Source organism: Sylvia atricapilla, chromosome 5 (genome assembly GCF_009819655.1).
Source record: "Sylvia atricapilla isolate bSylAtr1 chromosome 5, bSylAtr1.pri, whole genome shotgun sequence".
NCBI lineage: Eukaryota > Metazoa > Chordata > Aves > Passeriformes > Sylviidae > Sylvia > Sylvia atricapilla.
Window position 1 is genome coordinate 60,773,829 of NC_089144.1, and position 21,865 is coordinate 60,795,693.

The 21,865-nt window shown below is 44.5% G+C and overlaps 1 protein-coding gene across 1 annotated transcript; it reads right to left on the bottom strand.

Moving 5' to 3' along the window:
- Window positions 1-14,991: 14,991 nt before the first annotated feature.
- On the bottom strand, window positions 14,992-19,636 carry MRPS33 (mitochondrial ribosomal protein S33). The gene is made up of 3 exons (XM_066319707.1): window positions 19,588-19,636; window positions 17,023-17,279; window positions 14,992-15,335 (listed from the first exon to the last, which is right to left on the bottom strand). Exons 2-3 carry the CDS (start codon window positions 17,235-17,237, stop codon window positions 15,230-15,232), a joined length of 321 nt encoding a protein of 106 aa, XP_066175804.1. The 5' UTR covers window positions 17,238-17,279; window positions 19,588-19,636; the 3' UTR covers window positions 14,992-15,229.
- Window positions 19,637-21,865: the final 2,229 nt, after the last annotated feature.

Consider the following 21,865-nt stretch of genomic DNA (forward strand, 5'->3'; position numbering starts at 1 on the left):
CTGAGTCCTTTGTGTTGGACAGCGATAAGCTGATCAGCTTTAAGGACTAAACAGTTTTATATGCCTTGCATTATTATTCCAGTGTGAATAATCACATTTTACTACTCAAAATCATCCCAGTTAGGCACAAAACCCCCCACAAATGTAATTGCATGTGTTCCAAGAAAGGGCAGGAAAGGATACCACCTCAATCAAATCATCTTACTGTTCAGAAAATGACTGTTCAATTATATTCTTGTCTTAGGATTTTCCTTCATAATATCCAGGGTAGCTGAGCTTCTCCTAGCCTGAATACCTACTGTTATTTGATTCTCTAGTACTTTACAGACGTGTTGGCGACTATCTACATCTCTGATCTAATGAAAGTTCAGATACTAACTTGCCCCTTTCAGTTTCTAGCCTCTTCTCTGAGCAGAAAAAGTCCTTTAGGGTTGGTATTGGCCTGAAGAAAGGATATTTTAAGAGTTTAAAAAAAATCTAAATCAGTAACAGGAATCAAATACAGAAACTGCAGCTTTGATGGGGGGGAGAGAGAACATGGTGACATATCATATTTCTCAGGGCAATATTCCACATTGCTGGAGTTTTAAGAGTTACTGTTCTTCAGGGATAGGTCAGATAGGATGGATAACGTCTCCAAATGAATGCTTATACTGTAATACGCATGTCTTATGTGGTAAAACATCAGTGTCTTTTGCTGACAGAGTCAGTATCACCATTCATAATCCATCCTTGTCTTTTAATCCTTATTACCACCAAGACAAGAGGAGCCTCACAGACACTTAGTCTCTCTTATAAAAGAAAGCTGCTCACTAAGCAAGTAGGAATTAGGACAGTCTAACCATGTTGCTCTATACTCATTCCTGTGAGTATGCCCTTGGCCAAAACCAAAATTTCTGGTGCAGTGGCCAATGGCCTCTCAGTGTTTTTTGTGCTGTGGATTGCTTGAAGCTTGCAGTTATGCTGAAGCTTCTTGGATGTGGTTATTCCTTTTTGATGTAACAAGACCTATTTCTCTGGAAGATACATTTGTTTTGATAAATGAACACAAATTCTGTTTTCCCCTCTGGGTTGTTCTACACGAGTGTGCTGGATTTGGCAAGGGGAGGATTAATTTTCTTCTTTGAACACAGGGTTGATAATAGATGTTTTTGTTATTGCTGAGCAGGGCTTACACAGACCCAAAGCCTTTTCTGCTTTTTGCTAGGCTGGTGAGGAAGCTGGGTGTGACTGGGAGGCTGGGAGGAGACACAGCCAGGACAGGTGACCCCAAGTGAACAAAGAGATGTTCCAGACCATGTGACATCATGCTCAGTATATAAAGGTGGGGGAAAGAAGGAAGAGGGGGAAAGGAGGAAGGCTAAAGGATCACCTTTGGAGTGATGGCATTTCTCTTCCCAAGTCACTGTTACATGTGATGGGGTCCTGCTCTTCTGGAGATGGCTGAACACCTACCTGCCCATGGGAAGCAGTGAATTAATTCCTTGTTTTTCTTTTCTTGTGTGTGCAGCTTTTTGCTTTCTCTATTAAACTGTCTTTATCCCAGCCCACGAGTTTTCCCCTTTTATCCTTCCAGTTCTCTCCCTGATCCTGCTGGTGGGGGCGAGAGTGAGTGACTGTGTGGGGCTTGGCTGCCAGCTAGGGTGAAACAACGGCAATGACTCCAGCTTAGATCTTCATCTGATTTTTAAGTGGTTTGCATGTCTAGTCAATAGACCTTACTATCTGTCCTCAGAGGGCAATAATATTTATTTATTAACTTGAAGATGCTATAAAACAACTTGAGTTTGAAAATACAGAGACAGACACGCTGTTGGCTTTATTGGTGTCAGACAACAGAGCAGTGTTTTGGCAAACGTCGCAGCATATAAGCAGAATTAAGTGCAGGAGAAGAAAAATAAAGAAGCTACAGTGTTACTTGCTAGTTGCCAGTAACAACTCTGACATTCTGTAGCCTAATTTTGACTTTTCTGTTTATGCTGTTGATTCAGAAAGCATTTGTGAGGTTTAAGAGCTCATAAACACCGCTTACCTTCACATCAGTTGCAGCAAACAGGCCCAGGACAGATAATACCCAAGCAATACCACATGCTGCCTCATGTGCAGCCTGGGCATCAACTGCCTTGCACCCACTCACACCAGAAATGTCTCTGTCTGGTGGCATCTGCACTGCCTCATCCCCAGGCTCCTCTCTGGTGTAGATGTGCCGGTTTGGACAAGCACACCGAGACCATTTTAGCTTGGAGCCTTCACTTAAATGCTCCTATGCCTACAAACTAAACACAATACTCAGTAACATCAGCTGAAATATCAGCCATATCTCATTTAGTTAAATATAAAACCAGCATAAATGCTGACATCTTAGAACTAATTAAAAAAATTACAACCAACTTCCCTGTTAACCAGCCAGTTCAATACTGAACGCAATACCCTCATTGCTTGTTCCTCAAGAAATACTCTGACCAGCAGCTTGAGGCTGCCTGTTACACACAGGCTCCTTTGCATGCAAGTAGAGAAATTAGAAATGTCTCACCCTGTCCACAGCAGTTGCTGGTTGTAAGTAAGTCATCATCACCCAGGTGCCAGCACAGTCTCTCTCAGATGAGGCTCTCCTGGAGCCACTGAAGCTCTCTTCTCTGCAGAAACCAATGCACGGCACCCAGAGAGCCTTACATGACTCTGATCAACACGGAATCACAGTATGCTGGGCTGGAAGGAACCTGCAAGGATCATCGAGTCCAGCTGGGGAGTATCACTGGGGAAGAGCCTTTGGCATTGTCTTGTTTTGGAAAGATAGGTGTCTGCTAGGGAAAGCTGGAGCTTCCCTTGGAATGCGGAATGTAAATCCCTCCCTCCAAATTATTATTTTGCAATTAAGGGAGCTTTCAAGCAAATATATGGCAATAGGAATAATTGTTCTTTACTAGGAATATTCAAAATACGAATGTAGTAGTACAGAAAAAAACTTAGAAGCAAACAAGAGAAAAAGTCCTAGAAACCCTGACAGAGTCAGAATACAGTCTGACACCCTGTTGGTCAGGGTGTTGGACGCATTTCAAGTAATCCTCCTGGAGTGACAGATGTGGTTCTGATGGAGCAGAGATGATCCTGTGGAAGGGTGTAGTCTCCTTCTGAAGGTCCAGTAGTGATGAGATGAGTGCAGTCTTCCTCTGGGAAATCCAGTGGAAAACAGGCTGTCCTGGAGTTTCTGACTCACAGTTTTTATCTAGGTAGGAACTGTTTGGCTCCTCCCACTGGGTGGAGCTTCTCACAATGGGATGATGTAATTGTATCAGTTGTGTGGTGAGCCTTAATGGCCCATTAACAGAAGATATCCCTCAGAGGGAGGACCGGCCATGGGAAGAGAAAAGGAACATTGCTCCACTTGGTTTTAAAATCTGGTCCATTAAGAGAAGACTCCCACTCCCTCCCCCCTGGAGTTATGAGGAATGGGTTATACAAGAGACAAACACCTCCCCAAACAGTTTCAACAGATGAATGACAGAACACACATTTTTGGTTACATACTGCAACCCAAGACAGGCATGCACAGATATGACAGTCTCTAAAGAGATGAGGTTTCATAAGCATTGTCTTGAAGAGACCACTATCAGCTGATTGGATTTACTTGTTACAAAGATGGAAACCCACTGATACCAGTTGGAGATACTCAATATTTATGCTGCTTCTAAAGTGAGGCCACTTCCAGAGAAGTTTTAATCTGGAATCACATTTTAGAGATCTGCTTTTGAAAGCTGGGAGTCAAGTGACCCCAGTCATATTTATCCAGTCAAGACTGCAGTGGAAACAGAGGAATGTGATGCATCCAATTCCATATTTGCAGAAACACACCACTGTGTGTGGCAGTAGGGTGTTTTTTAGAATTTCTGGAGCTCAGGTGCTTTTTGCTCCCAATACCATTAAAAGCCTATTTACTGAAGTAGCCCATGAGACAAACATCAGACACACAGAAACAACAGCTGAAGTGAGAGAGACCCTCTGAACTCTATGAAATATTTACAAACAGCTTTAGGAGCCCTGGGATGAAGTGAAGCACTTTCAAGCAGAGACAGAAAACCTAATGGATATAAAAATCCTTTTTTAGCTCTTGGTGAGATTTGTTTTCAAAGACCTAGCTGTGATATGAGAAAATGTATTGAGTCATCCAGTCTGCCTTCTCCTGTTCCAAGAGAGAAGTGGTCCTAGTGCTGTTACCAAAATATCAGAAAATTGTATAGCAGTAGTTATGCTAAGGCTTCTTGGCTAGCATTAGGGCACTAGGCCTTGGGAAGGTAGCCTGGGAATATGCTGGGTCTGTGGAAACAATAATCAAAGGAATTAGCAAAGCATGAAGAACATGCTGAAAGGGAACACCGTCTTAAAGATAAAATTTGAAATATTACTAGGAGGGGGTCTAGTGACGGGGGGAAGGTAGATTTTGGTAATTAACCTATAGTTTTAAATAAGACAAGCATGTAGAATTTATTACTTTAGAAGCCTGTTACCTAGTAGCTGAACGTCATTGCTTTATCAAAATTTTTCTGTTTGTAATCTTTGTAAAAAGGTATAAAAACCTGAGTCTTGATGAGGGTCTTTGGGAATCCTGATTTGGGACGTTGGTCCCCAGGTCCCCGGGCCCCGAATAAAGCACGACATAAACTGACTCCTTGTTAGTTTGTGTTTTAACTTCGTTCCGGGCAACAGTTTTCTGGCGACCGCGGCAGGACTCCGAAGGCTGCTGGGGCGGTTCGCGAGCTGATCAACTCCACGCCGGCACCAGGTGATTTCTGGGGAGACATCAACCCGTGCCCGACCCCGCGCCTGACGGACGACTGTGAGGTAAGCCCGACAAGTGCTTTATTCCTCTAATAAGGGTGTCGCCCTATAAGACGGGAGAGTAATTCCCGCAGGGCTGGGTAAAAAGACGTCTGTGGTTGTGGTAAAAGCCTAGGCGCTGGCCGTAAGACACGGCAAGGAAGCTGTGCAGGACCAGCACTTGCCGCTCGCAGTGACGAGAAAAGGCAAGAATTGGTGGAATTTGTGGAATAATCAAGTTGTGTGAGTGAGATAATAAAATTGTGAGTGAGTGTTTGTTGATTAAGTGTGTCATGATGCCGTTTAAAAACTTCAAAGCATTGGCGTCCGTAGGTATGGAGATCCCCGATGATTCTCCGCTTGGGTGCTTGCTGAAAAATTGGAAAGTGGGTAATTTTGGGCAAGAACTGTGCAAAAAGAAATTAATGGACTATTGTAATCATGTTTGGCCACAATATGAGACTGGGGGAATGCAGTGGCCCCGGAATGGTACTTTGAATTCTGATATTATTACTCCTTTGATGCACTTTTTGCGGAATAATGAGAAATGGGATGAGATACCGTATTTGGATTTGTTTTATTATTTGCAAGGAAAGCCGGAGTGGCAGAAAGAGTGTGGTTTGTTGGTGTTGAACGTTACTGCAGATGACAAATGTTTAGGTTGTAAAAGCAGGGAAAATTGTAAGTGCTGTTCTGTCACATTCAAAGAACCTGAGGAGGATGTTTCAATGCTGGTAGCACCCAGTGCTCCTCCTCTGGAATCTTCAGACGAGGGGGATTCAGAGGAAGAGGATGGTAGAGAGAAAATGAGGGAAAAGGAAAAGCCTAGAACTCCTTTATCGGAAAGGACCAGGAGAGGTCGGGTAGGAGGGAAAGGGGGGAGGATGGTACAACCCTCTTTGATGGCTCCTTTGCGAGAAGCAGTGGGACCGCAGGGGGACAGGATAATGGTAAAAGTGCCCTTTTCCCCGAATGATTTAATGATTTGGAAACAATCAGCTGGTTCGTATCGCGAGGACCCAGATCGGGTTGCACGAGTGGTAAAAATGGTTATAAAGACTCAAAACCCTGACTGGAATGATTTGCAGGTATTGTTAGATACAGTTATGGACTCCACTGAGAAAGAAATGGTATTTAGAGTCATGTCTGAAAAGGCTCGGGAAATGCTACGATTGCGAGTAGCAGATGGCACTTTAAACGATTTAGTGCCCAGGGAGGATCCGGAGTGGGATCCCAATTCGACCGGAGGATACCAAAGGTTGAAGGCTTACCAGGAATTATTGATTGAAGGGGTACGGGCGGGGATCCCGAAAACATTAAATTGGTCAAAGTTGTATTCAGTGCGGCAGGAAAAAACGAGTCCCCATCAGCTTTCCTGGAACAGTTGAAAGAGGTTGCTAGGCGATTTACTAATTTAGAAGTAGAGAAGGAATCAGGGAAGTTACAGCTGGCATTGATATTCACAGGACAGTCACAGGAGGATATAAGGAAGAAATTACAAAAGTTGGAAGGGGAAAGAATTTGACCACCAGTTTTTGTATATGCCCAATAGCCCTGAATCTTTATTAGGAAGGGACTTGCTGTCTGTGTTGCAAGCAAAAATAACATTTGAAAAAGGAAGGGTGAAATTAGAAATACCAGAAGAAAACATATCTAAATTGTTTTTGGTTAGGGAAGTGGAGTCAGTAGAAGTCCCCAAAGAAATAGAGTTGGCTGTGGTCCCCTGGGTATGGGAGACAGGTATTCCGGGAAAATCTAAGGCAGCACAACCAGTAGTAGTGGAATTAAAAGAAGGAGCCAGCCCGGTAAGAATAAAGCAGTATCCTTTAAAATTGGAAGCAAAGAAAGGAGTGGCCCCGATGATATCCCAATTCCTGACCATAGGTATTTTGCAGGAATGTGAATCTGAGTTTAATACTCCCATTTTCCCAGTAAGAAAACCAAATGGTAAGTATAGGTTAGTCCAGGATCTAAGGGCCATTAATAATATCACTAAGGACATTTATCCAGTGGTGGCTAATCCTTATACCTTGTTAACATCTGTGTCAGAAAAATTTCAGTGGTTCTCAGTAACTGACTTAAAGGACGCGTTCTTCTGCATCCCTTTGGCATTTCAAAGCAGGAAATATTTTGCTTTCGAGTGGGAAGACCCAGAGACAGGGAGGAAGAAACAACTCACTTGGTGTCGTCTGCCTCAAGGATTCAAAAACTCACCTACAATATTTGGGAATCAATTGGCTCGAGAATTAGAAGAATGGAAGACAACACAGGTAAAGGAGTCACCTTTCTCATTTGTGATTTTGCAATATGTAGATGATATTTTTCTTGCTACTGCAGATAAGGAGATTTGTTTGAAGTTGACCATCGATCTGCTGAACATGCTAGGTCAGGCTGGATACCGGGTGTCCAAAGAAAAAGCGCAACTGGTAAGACCACAAGTTATCTACTTAGGATGTGAAATTTCTCAAGGAGTGCGTAAGTTGGGGGTCAGTCGAATTCAGACTATCTGTGCTATCCTGACCCCACGAAATCATCAAGAATTGAGGTCATTCTTGGGAATGGTGGGGTGGTGCAGGTTGTGGATCCCTGATTTTGGATTAAAGGCCAAACCTCTCTACGAGGCTGTGAAAAATCCCGAACTGAAATGGGGCAAGATTGAGGAAAAAGCATTCCAGTCTCTCAAACAGGCACTGAGAGAAGCTCCGGCACTGGGATTGCCTGACCTCAATAAAGATTTTCAACTCTATGTGACCGAGAGGCAGAAATTGGCATTGGGAGTGCTCACCCAAAAATTGGGATCATGGAAACGCCCGGTAGGATACTTTTCCAAACAATTGGACTCAGTTAGTGCTGGATGGCCAGGATGCTTGAGAGCAGTGGCCGCAACAGTACTATTGATACGAGAAGCCAGGAAATTAACTCTTGGAAGAAAAATGGAGGTATACGTTCCCCATATGGTGTTGACTGTTTTAGAACAAAAAGGGGGGGCATTGGTTATCCTCAAGCCGGATGTTACAATACCAGGCATTGCTGAGAGAGCAGGATGATATTGAATTAAAATCGACTAATCATCTTAACCCAGCAGAATTCTTAAGAGCAGAAGAGGAAACTGGAGAACTGGCACATGACTGTGTGGAAGTCATTGAGCAAGTATATGCCAGCCGAAAGGACTTAAAAGATGAGCCCTTGGAGAATCCCGATTGGGAACTGTTCACGGACGGATCAAGCTTTGTAGAGAATGGAACCAGGTATGCTGGGTATGCGGTGGTCACCTTGCAACAAGTGATAGAGGCTAAAGTTTTGCCTCCTGGGACCTCGGCCCAGAAGGCTGAAGTCTGGGCCCTAACACGTGCTCTCATATTAAGTCAAGGGAAGAGGGTAAATATATGGACAGATTCTAAATACGCCTTTGGGGTGGTACATGTACATGGTGCCCTTTGGAAAGAGAGGGGCCTGCTGAATTCTCAAGGATCATTAATTAAACACCGGGAAGAAGTAAAAGCTCTTTTAGAAGCTATCCATAAGCCACAGGCTGTTGCGGTGATGCATGTGAGAGGACACCGAAACGAGGAAGGGAAAGCATTCCAAGGGAACCAGTTCGCAGACCGGACGGCCAAGCAGGCAGCCCGAGAGGTATGGACTCAGTTGGTATTACTGCCCACATGAATCAATCCAGCCACACCGTTTATGGATCAACGACCCCTCTACTCGCCAGATGATGAAAAATTGGCAGCATTTGTTCAAGCTCGGAAAAATTTAAGAGGATGGTATGTAACTTCTACTGGACAGGTGGTACTGCCTCAGAAGATCATGAAAACAGTTTTGGAAATAGAACATAATAAATGCCATTGGGGAGCAGAGGCGCTGACGAAATTCTTGAAAAATGAGATAATCTCTAACCAGATGCTAACAATGGCTAAAAGGATCAATGCTATGTGCCCTTTGTGTATTAAGAACAATCCGGTGGTAAGAAAACAGGTGCAAATGGGTAAAATACAAATTGGACCACAGCCTGGAGACTATTGGCAAGTAGACTTTTCTGAGTTACCTAAAGCACAGGGGTATAAATATTTGTTGGTTTATGTGTGTACCTTTTCAGGATGGCCAGAAGCTTTCCCTTGCAGAACAAATCAGGCCAAAGAAGTAGTTAAGACGTTATTGAGAGAAATAATCCCTAGATTTGGGGTGCCATTAGGGCTATCATCAGACAGGGGTCCTCATTTTGTGGCAGGAATTGTGCAGGAGATAGCTAGGATGTTGGGAATCATGTGGAACTTACATACTCCGTGGAGGCCTCAATCGAGTGGACAGGTAGAGAGGATGAATCAGACACTAAAAGGGCAGATCAAGAAAATATGCCAGGAAGCCAAAATCCAGTGGCCACAAGCTTTACCGCTGGCCCTACTAAGAATAAGAATCAAACCGAAAGATTGGCTGCAGTCATAAAAAAAAAGATTCAAAGATGTTAATTTGCAGTTACAGGCAACCACGAGGATGACAGTACAGAATCGTATGGCATTGGATATGATATTACTCAAGGAACATGGGGTGTGTGGGTATTTGAAGGGTAAGGATGACCATTGCTGTATACACATCCCAAATGTGACTACCGAAGTAGAAAGGGATATTAGCCAATTAGACCAAATTGAATCAAAAGTCCAGGAGGTAGAGAAGGAGGCAGAACATAACTGGGTTGGAGCTTTATTTAGCTCATTTGGAATCCAGATCTCTGGTTGGATCTCTTCAGTGATACAATATATGATCATGATTGTAATAATCATTATTGTAGTAGTAATCTCATACAGGTGCCTTCTGGGAATGATTATCCGGGAAGGAACTCATACCCGGAAGATCATGAAAGCAGTAACCCGAAGTGAAGTAATGGCTCCAACTTCTAGAAGAACTGCTCCTCTGCTGTATGTTGAAACCACAACTTGAAGAATTGAGCATCCTTGCAAAGAAGATTTTTGAAGAATGCTCAAAAGGGGGGAAATGTTACCAAAATATCAGAAAATTGTATAGCAGTAGTTATGCTAAGGCTTCTTGGCTAGCATTAGGGCACTAGGCCTTGGGAAGGTAGCCTGGGAATATGCTGGGTCTGTGGAAACAATAATCAAAGGAATTAGCAAAGCATGAAGAACATGCTGAAAGGGAACACCGTCTTAAAGATAAAATTTGAAATATTACTAGGAGGGGGTCTAGTGACGGGGGGAAGGTAGATTTTGGTAATTAACCTATAGTTTTAAATAAGACAAGCATGTAGAATTTATTACTTTAGAAGCCTGTTACCTAGTAGCTGAACGTCATTGCTTTATCAAAATTTTTCTGTTTGTAATCTTTGTAAAAAGGTATAAAAACCTGAGTCTTGATGAGGGTCTTTGGGAATCCTGATTTGGGACGTTGGTCCCCAGGTCCCCGGGCCCCGAATAAAGCACGACATAAACTGACTCCTTGTTAGTTTGTGTTTTAACTTCGTTCCGGGCAACAGTGCTATATTTTATAATACTTGGCTCAGCTCAGTTCTGCCTGACTCAGACAACATAAACCAAACCCACTTCTTGGGAATCTTCTCTGTTTTTCTAAATATTTCACTTGGTGGAATTTTCCCCAGTATACCACCCAGAAAAATTCAACACAGTACATATAAAGACACTATGATGTCATGATCATCATGCTGTTGACTTCATATTTATCCCGTTAGACAACCCCAAATAACTTCCTAGCCAGTGTGGTGGTGATGTCTCTCTAACATCTGTCTAGAGTTATGCTCCTCCTCATCTGAGCACATTATTGCTGTGCTCTGCTGTGACTGATCCTTCACAAGAAGTTCTTTCAGATGTTTTCCTGTCTGTTTCTTCCTCTTTGTATTCATTATTACTATTATTATTATTATTATTATTATTATTATTATTGCACTTGAGGAAAAGGACAAGGCAAAGAAAGAAGAAAGAAGTAAAAAGACAAAACCACCTTTTTTCATGCTACCCCAACTGTGCAGGCACAGAAAGATCTATTCTAAATAGTTGGCCTACACACATAATTCAAGTTTTACGTCTAGGATTTATGATAAGGGCATTGTTTTCATTTCTGCTTTCTCTTACTTGCCTCATACAATCTTTTTTTCCTCTTAAATTTTTATTAGAATCTTTGAGTTTTCCATTGTTGTTTGGACAGTTTAGAGAAATGATGCTGCCCCTACAGGAGGTTAACCAGGAAGAGTTTGTGCTCTTACACATCTCAATATCAAGATGATGAACAGAGAATGTCCCCTTGAAGTATTTTCTTTTCATAATCTACTGCCAAGGGAGTGTACAAGAAGTTCCACAATCAGTTACAGAGGAGAACTGAGTTTAAGGAAATTGATCTGAGATCCTCACGGTATTTGTTTCCCTTGCATATTATCCTTTCTGCCTTAAAAGAAAGAAAGAACACAAAACACAGTCATTCTCTCACCAAAACAGCCTTTCAAATTTGTGAATCCTTTCGAAAACGTAGTCTTTGTTGATTATTGTTTCTTAAATGATCCTAAAATACCATTCAAACCCAAATTGGTAGAAGAAGATGTACACAGATACTTCAAATTTTCAAAAATAGTTATAGTTTAAGAAATAACTGTGATTTTTTTTTATATTTACTTTCTGACCGAATCAAGATTTTTTCAGCATTTGACATTTTAAACTTGCAAAGCAGATCAGCAAACAAAGTAACATATCACAGCTAATTTTATGTGTTAGAAATGTTGCATACAACTATCTCTCTGAAACACAGCCAGACTAAGCTGCCCTTTACAGGGTTCTCCTGGGGTAAACTCCCATCCTCGAAGCAGCTTAACTTCATGACGCTGTTCACTAAGTGATCATTATTCTAATTTTACTCTTGGGGAAGCAAAGACAAGCAAGACAAAGCATTTATCTAAAACCTTAGAGCAACTCAGGTGCATTTCACTGAGTTGTGTGAACAGCATGCTGTTTTACTAAGTAGAACAGACTTTCCACATTAGGAGAAACTTTGTTCAAGTTACTACTTTTCTGAGCAGAGCACAGATATTTTAACACACGGGTACCTCTGCCAGAAAGCAAGGCTGAGGCTTTTTTTCCTTCCACCATTACAAAGTACAGTCACACACAAGTGAGCTTCTGCCTGTCTGCAGAGCTTTGCAATAGTAAGAGGTTCTGGCAATAGCTGCACTCCCTATAGGATATATACAGCAACTGGGTCAGCCTGTTTACAAAATAGCTTGTGATTATCACAGCAGTGCTCAGCAGCTATGAATACATCATACCGGAGTCTAATTAAAGACAGGCATAGCTAAAGCACTGCAAAATAAAGAAACAGTGGCACTTAATAAAGCTGCTCAGGATTGGGAAGAGGTTAGTTTTTACTCTCAGTTAACCCCTTGGAGGTCAGGTAACCAGGTCTATTCCGATCAAGAATTAAAACATACATCTTCTGAGGGCAGTCAGTTCATATCCTCAGGAAAAGTGAATTTTGTAACAAGACACAGCAGTTTCAACAGAAAAAAAATAATTTTAAGGGGAAAAGTGAAAACAAAGATCCAGTTTAACTTAGTAATTTGGTAAATTTGGTACATAAAATGGATGTACATAAAGCACCATTGTACCAATAGCTGTACAAAGCATAAGTGTTCCCATCCTTACCCTTCAGAATGTGGCTGGAACTCTCCTTCCTCTCCTAAATACACCTGTCTTGGTTTGGGAAGACAGGTATCTGCCAGGGAAAGCTGGAGCTTCCCTCGGAATGGAGGATGTAAACCACCACCCTTTTTCCAATTATCATTTTTTCAGTTAAAAGCTTTTAGGCAAAAGATTTTGGAAATAGAAATAGCAGTTCTTTACTGGTATGTATCAAACAAACAAACAACAACAGAAAAAACCCCCCAACTACAGCATTGATAACAAAAACAGTACCAAGAACTTGGAGGACTTTGCTTCACAAAAACCCAGGGCAGTTTGGTCTCGGTGCCTTTGTAGGATCCTCAGAGCACCAAGCTGGGAACAGTGGAAAAAAAGTCTCGGTGGCTGTGGAGTGGCAGAATGTCCCAGCAGGGCAGGGGGTGCAGGATCACTGTGTAGTGAGATGAGCAGCACTGATGGAACTATCACGGCGGGGCAGGGCTGGCCCAGCTCTCGCAGGGCGGCAGAGAAGCTCAGAATTCCAGAGCGCGCAGATGATGGCAGATTTCCCAAGGCTGGACTGCAGTGAAATCCTCCAGCAGGAGCACCAACCCAGCCGTGCCTTCTCCCCGAACGCCGAAAACCAGAGAGAGAGGCTACCTGAAGCTCTGCCCTTTTTTCTGCCCCAAACCCCCACCCCACTCCGAGCTTTGACCATCCCTTTGTTAAATAGTCTTAAGTATGACACTTAGTCTTCTTGGTAACTTAGGGGGAAAAAATTCTTTAGAGTAAAAAGGAACAAAACCTAACCCTCAACATTATCCACCCCGAATTTTTTTTTCCCATATTACCAACATATTAACATTGAGTTTAAACCTTTAAAATATATACAGATATACTGGCAAACTAGTACTATAGAAGAAAAAAATCACAAAAAACTAGGCAGGGAACCTCTCTCGTACTTGTACTTTTTCAGAAAGAGGCTGGGTTTTTTTCCTCCATCCATTTGCTTTTGTAAATGCTGCACAAAAAATGGTGAAAATCAACGATTCAGTCCATTTGTCTCAAATCTCCTACTTCATTTCCATCAGTTTCATCATTCTTTACAAGTATTTTATATATTGCTCTAAGTGTACTCATAACCAAGTCTGGCCTCACACATAAAGTTTAAGACCATTCATACTTCTTTTACAGAACCACAATTCCCTTTTTGATGCATGCACACTTTTGGCACCTTGCATGTTTATACTGTGAAAACTTTGAGTTTCACAGCACCAGAAGAGGTGGCCTTGATTTTTCATCTTGAATAGCAGGGAAAGCATTTTTATTTATCTTGGATTTAAGTTTACAAGACATCAAGAGCTGTGCAGAGCTGCTGCAGTAGCTCTGCTGAAGAGGTTCAGAATGGGTCTTTCTCCTCACCAAAGCAAGCAACTTAACACACAGAGCCAGAAAGTGTCAGGCAGCAGCAACCTTTCCACTTGGATAATTTTCTTTCCTGCCCAGTATGAGTCCATGCTGCCCTGCTTCCCAAAGGTGAATTCAAGGGAACCAGATCCTTCCCCTCACCTGCATGCACGTGTCCCAGGAACCAAGAACTTCTTGGAGGGCCCATCACAGGCTCTGGGTAGTTCAGTACCAGACAGGTCACAACCCACAGACAACACACAGAACACAAAAATCTCTTAAGCACATTACAGTTGAGCAAAAGTTCTAAGTTACTGAAAGGATTTTAAATTAGAATAAGATAGAAACTTACCACTGCAGTACAGAGCAGTGCATATAAAATATTAACTTCTACAGCGTTTTTTGACTGTGGTAAGAACTCAGGTGCTTCTCTGACAACACTGCAGATTTCATAAAATCAGCTTCTCTTAAACAGGTAACATGAAGTAAGGACACTGAACAAGAACAATGTAGCTCACCAGAAATACCTTTTAACACAATCAACATCTCTTCAATGAATAACCTTGGTGAGGTAGAGCTGTTGAGCAGTTAGAAATTTAGGTATACCCACTGATCAGTAAAAGGAGCCTAGTGATAGAACCCCTACTGAATGCTAATAAAAATGTTCATGACCTTATGTAGTGTTTCCTACATGTCTTCTAGGCAGAGTAAGTTTACTGTAAAAAAATATTTTAAATTTTATTATTGCATATAATAGTTCCATTATCATATGGATTTAGTTACTTAGTATATTTCAGCATGTTCTGTTGCAGTATCTCAAAGTTTAGGGTACAATGAGAGAGCTGTGGGCAGGCAGTGGTCTTGGAAGTATTGTCCAGTGAATGGAACAGAACACCAGAGTGTAACAGCAACTTAAAAAACCAAAAAACTTAAAAAAACTGAAAAAAAAATAGCACTAGAGCTACCTGAAGTGGAACTAATTAAAACAGGTGAGATTGACAAGCAGCAGCAGAAGGAGGAATCCTTGTTTTTTTGTGGCCACATGCAAAACAGTGTTGATATTAATACAAAAAAGTAAAACAGACAATGAAAAGCAAACAATTCCAGATCAAGAAAAACTAAAAACAGCTTCAGGTGGTTTCAAGAAAAACACTGAGCACTTTTTTTCTTTTATTACTGTGCTGCCATATACAGTATATTTGAAGTACAGAAATTCATAACCAGTAAAACTTCAAAGACCAAAGTGCATTCCCAAGGTGGAGTCCACTATTTCACAGTGTGTTTCTTGTGCCCCACATGCAGCTCACATGCCAAGCCTCCTCCAGCTGTTCCCCAGCATTTCCAGAGTGGTCAGTTACACTGTACAAACAGCACTATTTCTTCTTGAGAGCTCTCTTTCCTTCCCCCTTCTTTGGTTTTTCCTTCCCACGGAGCTTTTTCATTCGCCTCATCTCCTCCTTGAAGTCCTGATGCTCATCCCTAGATGGGGAAGAAGGAATGAAGTTTACTCTTTTTCTTGGGATGCAGAGATATGAATAGTTCTTTGAGTAATATGCTAATGAAAACAAAACAAAAATCAAAACTTTTTTTAACCATTAAGTTCAAACTGAAGCTTGCTGCAATGTATTGCCATGTTATTGCTGGCAGTATCAACGAATAATAACAACATGAGAGATTTCCTCTGATACTTTCAGAACTAACAGGGTTGTCCTTTTCAGCAACAAAGGGTGTGTGCACATACATATAATTTCTATTGCATTTATTGATCCCCTTCATTTAAATGAGCAGTAAAATGCAAAAATCAGCACGAGACAAGAGTAAGATTTTCCCCCTTGTTATCCAGCTCAGCAGTGCAGCCACGGCACATTGTGTTCCCGTGTTCAGGTCATCAGCTCCTAGGGAAACAAGGCCATGCTGAGCAGTAATTACAGCACATGGCACTGCTCTCAGGTGACTTCAGGAATGAGTTATGAAGATGGCATCACTACTGGTAGAATCTTAGTAAGAGAATAAAGCAGGAAAGAGGATGAAGGGGCTGACAGAGGTAATTAATCATCAGTAATTTTCTAGTAAGTTCTATTAATCTGTTCCTGTATTTTTAGCAGTATTTTTCAGTGCAAGCTGATTTTCAAAAGTCATAACCGCATCCTATGTGGCCTAAGATTGCTGCAGTGCTATTTTTAAACACAACTTCTCTAAATAGAAACAAAAAGCTTGTGATTTATTACCAGCCCTATTAGTCTATAATTATTCATTACACATTTTTTTTTTCTTCTACCAACTCTCTGTATACAGAGCAGCTAGAGAAGGAACTTAATAGGGGAAGGAGAAGAGCAAAGAACATTAGCATCACATTGAGGCTTTCTGTGTAAACAAACAGCCAGAATAGAAAGTGTTGGCACACCCACCTAAATCAAGAACATCCTGATGCAATCCTTGATGGCTAGTATTGTCATATTAGCAACAGGTAATCTGTTTTGACTATACAGGCTTTGCAGCCCCACTTCTAAGGATCTTTTTTAGTGCTACCTGATTGAAGTAAAAGAACTGCATTGGACTCCTGCTGGTGATCTTCAGCAGGACAATTCTTCTTGATATAAACAGTGGAAGTTAATTTAGAAATTAGACAACTGGTTTGGATGAAGCTGGAATTAACGAGACTATTAAAATCACATTTTAATTTAATTTAATTTATTTTGAAGAATAAAAAGGCCCTCTGGCCTAACAGAGACTTTCTGTCTCTTCTATATTTCACTTATTAGCTGTTAAATGACTGAGAAATATATGGTAAGTCTGGTGTTAACATGATCTCTTTGTAGCACATTCATTTGCCACATTCAGAACTACAGACCCATCTCTTGTCTATCAGAAAGCTTTCTTCTCTTCCCCACAAGGCAAAAGCAGGAGCTATTTCTTAGGTAACTGCTTGCTCACAACTACACTCAAGTCTTTCTCACAAAAGGTCCCAGTTACGGTAAAAGTTAGACAGCAGTCACTTTTGCTCTCCTTGCACTCAGTGCAACAATCAAGAGCCTGTTTCCATACGTACCCTATTCAGAACTAAACATTTCTCCTCCCTCCCTAGAGGAAAACGACTGGCACAAGACTCCCAGCCACCCCTTTCCCAGCTGCAGCCCTGCTCCCACCCTACAGGCACAGGAAGTACCTGTAGAGGCCGAAGTAGCGCAGTTTCGTCATGAGGGCGTAGTAGGTGTTGTGAGGGGGGTACCAGTTGTACACCTCCTCCCTCTTGGCCAGGGGCTGCTCACTGAACATCTTCACCACCCTCATGGATTTGGAGTCCGTGGGCCTGACAACATCACCGAATATCTGGGCACTCAGCCGGGCCATGCGAAGGGCATAGCTGGAAACGTTGGACATCTCCCGCAGGAACCGTGGGCATGCACAGAGAGATAGACCTTCCTGCAAAAGGAAACAGAAGAGCCACAACTCTTCAGATGGCTGAGTAGAACGAGCTATCCCAGAAGGCAAACAAAGGAATGTATCATACACTGATCACTCAGTTGACACCACACATTCCCTGCATAAAATCAGTCCAATACTTCAGCATGCAATCCGGCACGCAAAGAACATCATGAATTCAGGGACAATTCCAAGCCTACAGACAGCAATGCCACCTATAAAAGTAGCTCCACTGCACCACGATTCACCATGGCTAGCATGGTTTATTAGCACAAGCCACTCAGCCTGCTCAAACAGCCCCTAAACTCCAGCCACAGGAACAGTTACAGCATGAGCTCTGTCACAAGTCACACCTGTGTGATACCACTGACTGCTACACAAGCACAAGGTGAGACACCACCTGAACATACAGGAAAAACAACCTAGGTTTTCCTCATGAAAGTTTCTCACCCTATTTAAACCACTGTTATAATCCATGTGACAATGGGATAAATAAATCATGTTCCTCTAAATGATTCACACATCTTTCCCATCTCAATTCCCTTCCCTTGATCATCTCCATCAGCTTTTTCTCCATTCTCTTTTCAGTCTTTCACAATACCTATTCTTTTTGAGAGGAAAGAAGTAGTTTTCCCACGCCAGATTCTTTTTTCCAAGAAAATGCATCAGCAGCTTCCCATTCTCTTTTAGTCATCTCTTATCTGAAAACCTCTGCAACAAAAATGCCCCAAAGACAAAACCACAGGTATAAGGCCACCAGAAAACATCCACTCTCCTAAAGTAGCATGAGAAGGCTGTTCTCCCAACTTTTCTAATCCTCCCCATTTTAAGTCTTCTTTACTCTTTCTTTGCAGAATGGGTAGTAGTAGACAAGAACAGGAATCCCATAATCTTGTATTTGAAGTTGTATCTTGTCTGTACTTTGCCTTTTTGAATGAATGATAAGTTTTCAGACAAATTAAGCAGGTTCATTCAAGAGCATGACACTGAGGTTAAAGTTTAAAATTCTTGTTTTAAAATATATTGCACAGGTCATTCCAGAATATGAGCATAACAAATTAAAGACCATGGGTAAGAGTAATCATCAGGACAGTGCTAAGTCCACTTCAGTATGATTACACAGAGCCTGTTTAATAACACAGATTTGAAGTATTCATAACCTCACAGACATATATCTGCTCACTGGAGGACCTGCTTTGATTTACTCCTGTTAGCAAAGAACTCTAAAGGAAGCGGGGAAAAAAGAAATCAAGCATGAAAATAATACAAGTAATTTGAGAAGACAGAATAATGGAAAAAGTAATAAAAGGGAAGACAAGGCATTAGAGACCTCGAGCTAAGGCAGTAGGCCTACTGTGGGAAGACAGAAACCCTTTGATTGCAGGGCAGCATTTCAACGTGAACATTTATTTCAGGGGGAAATAATCGCTACGTTTTGCTAAATCATCTGTTTCAGAACAGCCAGTTCTCCTACATTCAGAGACAAAGCAACAAATCGTCCCCCAAACTCTTCATCGCCTGACTCCAAAAGTGTGTCTTTATCACCAGACTTGAACACACAACTTGCTTAATCTCTGCTTACTGCATCCTTAAAATGAAAATACCTTCAGATCCTGAACAACGCAAAACTCTGGTCTGAGGAACCTGATTTTCACTTCTGAATCGCTAAAGGAACTACAACCGCCCAAGTTAAGGCTGGAGAGCTCCATTAATCCTCGCCCAACTAAGAACCCTTAAGACAGAAACAAAACAAAGGCTGCAGGCTCCCAAGAGCCAGAGCTATCCAAAGCCTGTTGTAGGGTGATTCTGTGACATGTTACATCTGTGAGATGAAAGAGTACTTTCGTTATTGTCACCTCTAGCAATGCCATGTTCAGGATCGCCCACGAGGAATTAGCAGCTCTAAAGCAGAACCAGTGCTCAGCGCCGCCGCACCACCCGCAGCCCGCTCCCTGCTCCCACCCAAAGGAAAGCGTTCCCGTCCTGGGCCGGGTTATTTATTCCCGACCCGCCGCCTCGTTTCAGACCCTCCCAGGAGGAGAACGCTCTTTTCCCCGCGTTACTTCTGGTTTTCCCAGGGGCACAGCGGGAAGAGCAGGCCGCCACCAGGCTCCACCCGCCGCCTCAGGCCGCGCCGGCGCCGCTTCCCGCGGGACGGGAGCGCCGGGAATCGCCCGAGGGCTGCGGCTCCCGGGGACACGGCCCCGTCTGGTCCCGGAGCCCGGTCCCCCCGTTCTGCCCCGTTCAGCCCCGTTCTGCCCCGCTCTGCCCCGTTCAGCCCCGCTCTGCCCCGCTCTGCCCCGCTCACCCCGCGCTGACCGCGGCATGAGCGGCACCGGCGCTGCCGGAGGGAAGGCGGCGCGCACGGGTGACGCGAGGGGCGGGATCCGGCCGGGGAGGGATCGGGACAGGGGAGGGATCGGGACAGGGGAGGGATCGGGACAGGGAGGGATCCGGACAGGGGAGGGATCGGGACAGGGGAGGGATCGGGACAGGGGAGGGATCGGCCGGGGAGGGATCGGGACAGGGGAGGGATCGGGACAGGGGAGGGATCGGCCCGGGAGGGATCGGCCGGGGAGGGATCGGGACAGGGGAGGGATCGGGACAGGGGAGGGATCGGCCCGGGGAGGGATCGGCCCGGGGAGGGATCGGGACAGGGGAGGGATCGGCCGGGGAGGGATCGGGACAGGGGAGGGATCGGGACAGGGGAGGGATCGGCCAGGGAGGGATCGGGACAGGGGAGGGATCGGCCCGGGGAGGGATCGGGACAGGGGAGGGATCGGGACAGGGGAGGGATCGGGACAGGGGCGGGATCCGGCCGGGGAGGGATCGGGACAGGGGAGGGATCGGGACAGGGGAGGGATCGGGACAGGGGAGGGATCGGCCAGGGAGGGATCGGGACAGGGGCGGGATCCGGCCGGGGAGGGATCGGGACAGGGGAGGGATCGGGACAGGGGAGGGATCGGGACAGGGGAGGGATCGGGACAGGGGAGGGATCGGCCAAGGGAGGGATCGGGACAGGGGAGGGATCGGCCAGGGGAGGGATCGGCCCAGGAGGGATCGGCCCGGGGAGGGATCGGGACAGGGGAGGGATCGGCCAGGGGAGGGATCGGCCCAGGAGGGATCGGCCCGGGGAGGGATCGGGACAGGGGAGGGATCGGGACAGGGGAGGGATCGGCCAGGGAGGGATCGGGACAGGGGAGGGATCGGGACAGGGGAGGGATCGGGACAGGGGGAGGGATCGGGACAGGGGCGGGATCCGGCCGGGGAGGGATCGGGACAGGGGAGGGATCGGGACAGGGGAGGGATCGGGACAGGGGAGGGATCGGCCGGGGAGGGATCCGGACAGGGGAGGGATCGGGACAGGGGAGGGATCGGGACAGGGGAGGGATCGGCCGGGGAGGGATCCGGACAGGGGAGGGATCGGGACAGGGGAGGGATCGGCCCGGGAGGGATCTTCCCGCTCCTCTTCCTCCCTCTGCTGTGTGTCCTTCCCCGCGCTCGGTGGCGGCTCGTCGGGTGCTGTCCCGCGGTCGTGGAGTCGTGGAATCACAGAATAGCCTGAGTTGGAAGTGACCCACAAGGATCATTGCTCTCCGCACAGCACAACCCAAAGTGCCGCACACCGCGAGAGGGTCACATCCTCCTGTGTCAAGAACGTTTTCATTGTCACCTCCTCTCTCTCGTTTCCCTTCCTCTTGTAAGCAGCTTTGGGGTTACATGCTTAATCTAATAATGAAACGAGAAAAGCGGTTATCCTCATTAAAAGCTGATGACAAGTCTACAGAGAGCCCTTATTCTTTGATTTTACCGAGGAAAGGTGGTGTGAGATGTCCGTGCTGACTCGGCCAGTCAGCAGCCTCGCTCCATAGGAATATGTGTTCAGGTTAATAAAACCAAGCTGGCTTTACTCTTAGGAGAAGGCATGAGTTTACATGAAGAGCTGAAAGCCGGGTGTGTTCCCTCATGGCCTTGACCAGGCTGCAAACTGGGACCAATGTCAAAATCTAGTTCTACTGAAAGGAGATGAAAGGGAGAGTTTAGGAGCTACAAATCTTTGTTGTTCACTGTGTTTTCAAACCACTTTGAGAGATTGCTTCTCTGCTCCAAATTCAGGGAGTACATCTCCTGTGCTTCTTGCCAGTTCTTACCCTCCTAACTTTTGCTTCCCTCCTGTTGCTTGTTTTCAAAGATGGTTATTCGGCTGCATAGATATATCTGCCTTGGCAATTTTACCCGTGCAATCTCAGTTTTCCAGCACAAATGGCCTCTTGGTCTCCTGGTACTGGTGAAAGCAGTGAGTTGGTCATTCACCCTCGTGGCCCAAAGCTGGAGTGGGATGTGTGCCCAGGGGAGTGCCTGGGGTGTTGGGATGGGGCCCTGACCCTGCTGTGCTTCCCCTGGCACCCCTCTGGCCACAGCCAATCCCACTAGACATGAGCTTTCCCAGTGCTTGATTTATGCTAATTTTTAATCAGTGCCAGAAGGTGCTAAATCAGACTCTGTGCAAACATCTGAGTAAATGACAATTATGTGATTGCATTTATATGCCAAACGTGTAATGCCATCGAAGGAGGAAATTGGGT

Excerpts from the sequence above, each read along its gene's own strand:
- MRPS33 (XM_066319707.1), bottom strand. The coding sequence starts at position 17,237 with ATGTCCAACGTTTCCAGCTATGCCCTTCGCATGGCCCGGCTGAGTGCC. Across the intron at positions 15,336-17,022 it reads CGCTACTTCGGCCTCTACAG|GGATGAGCATCAGGACTTCA; the intron begins GTACTTCCTGTG and ends TTCCCCATCTAG.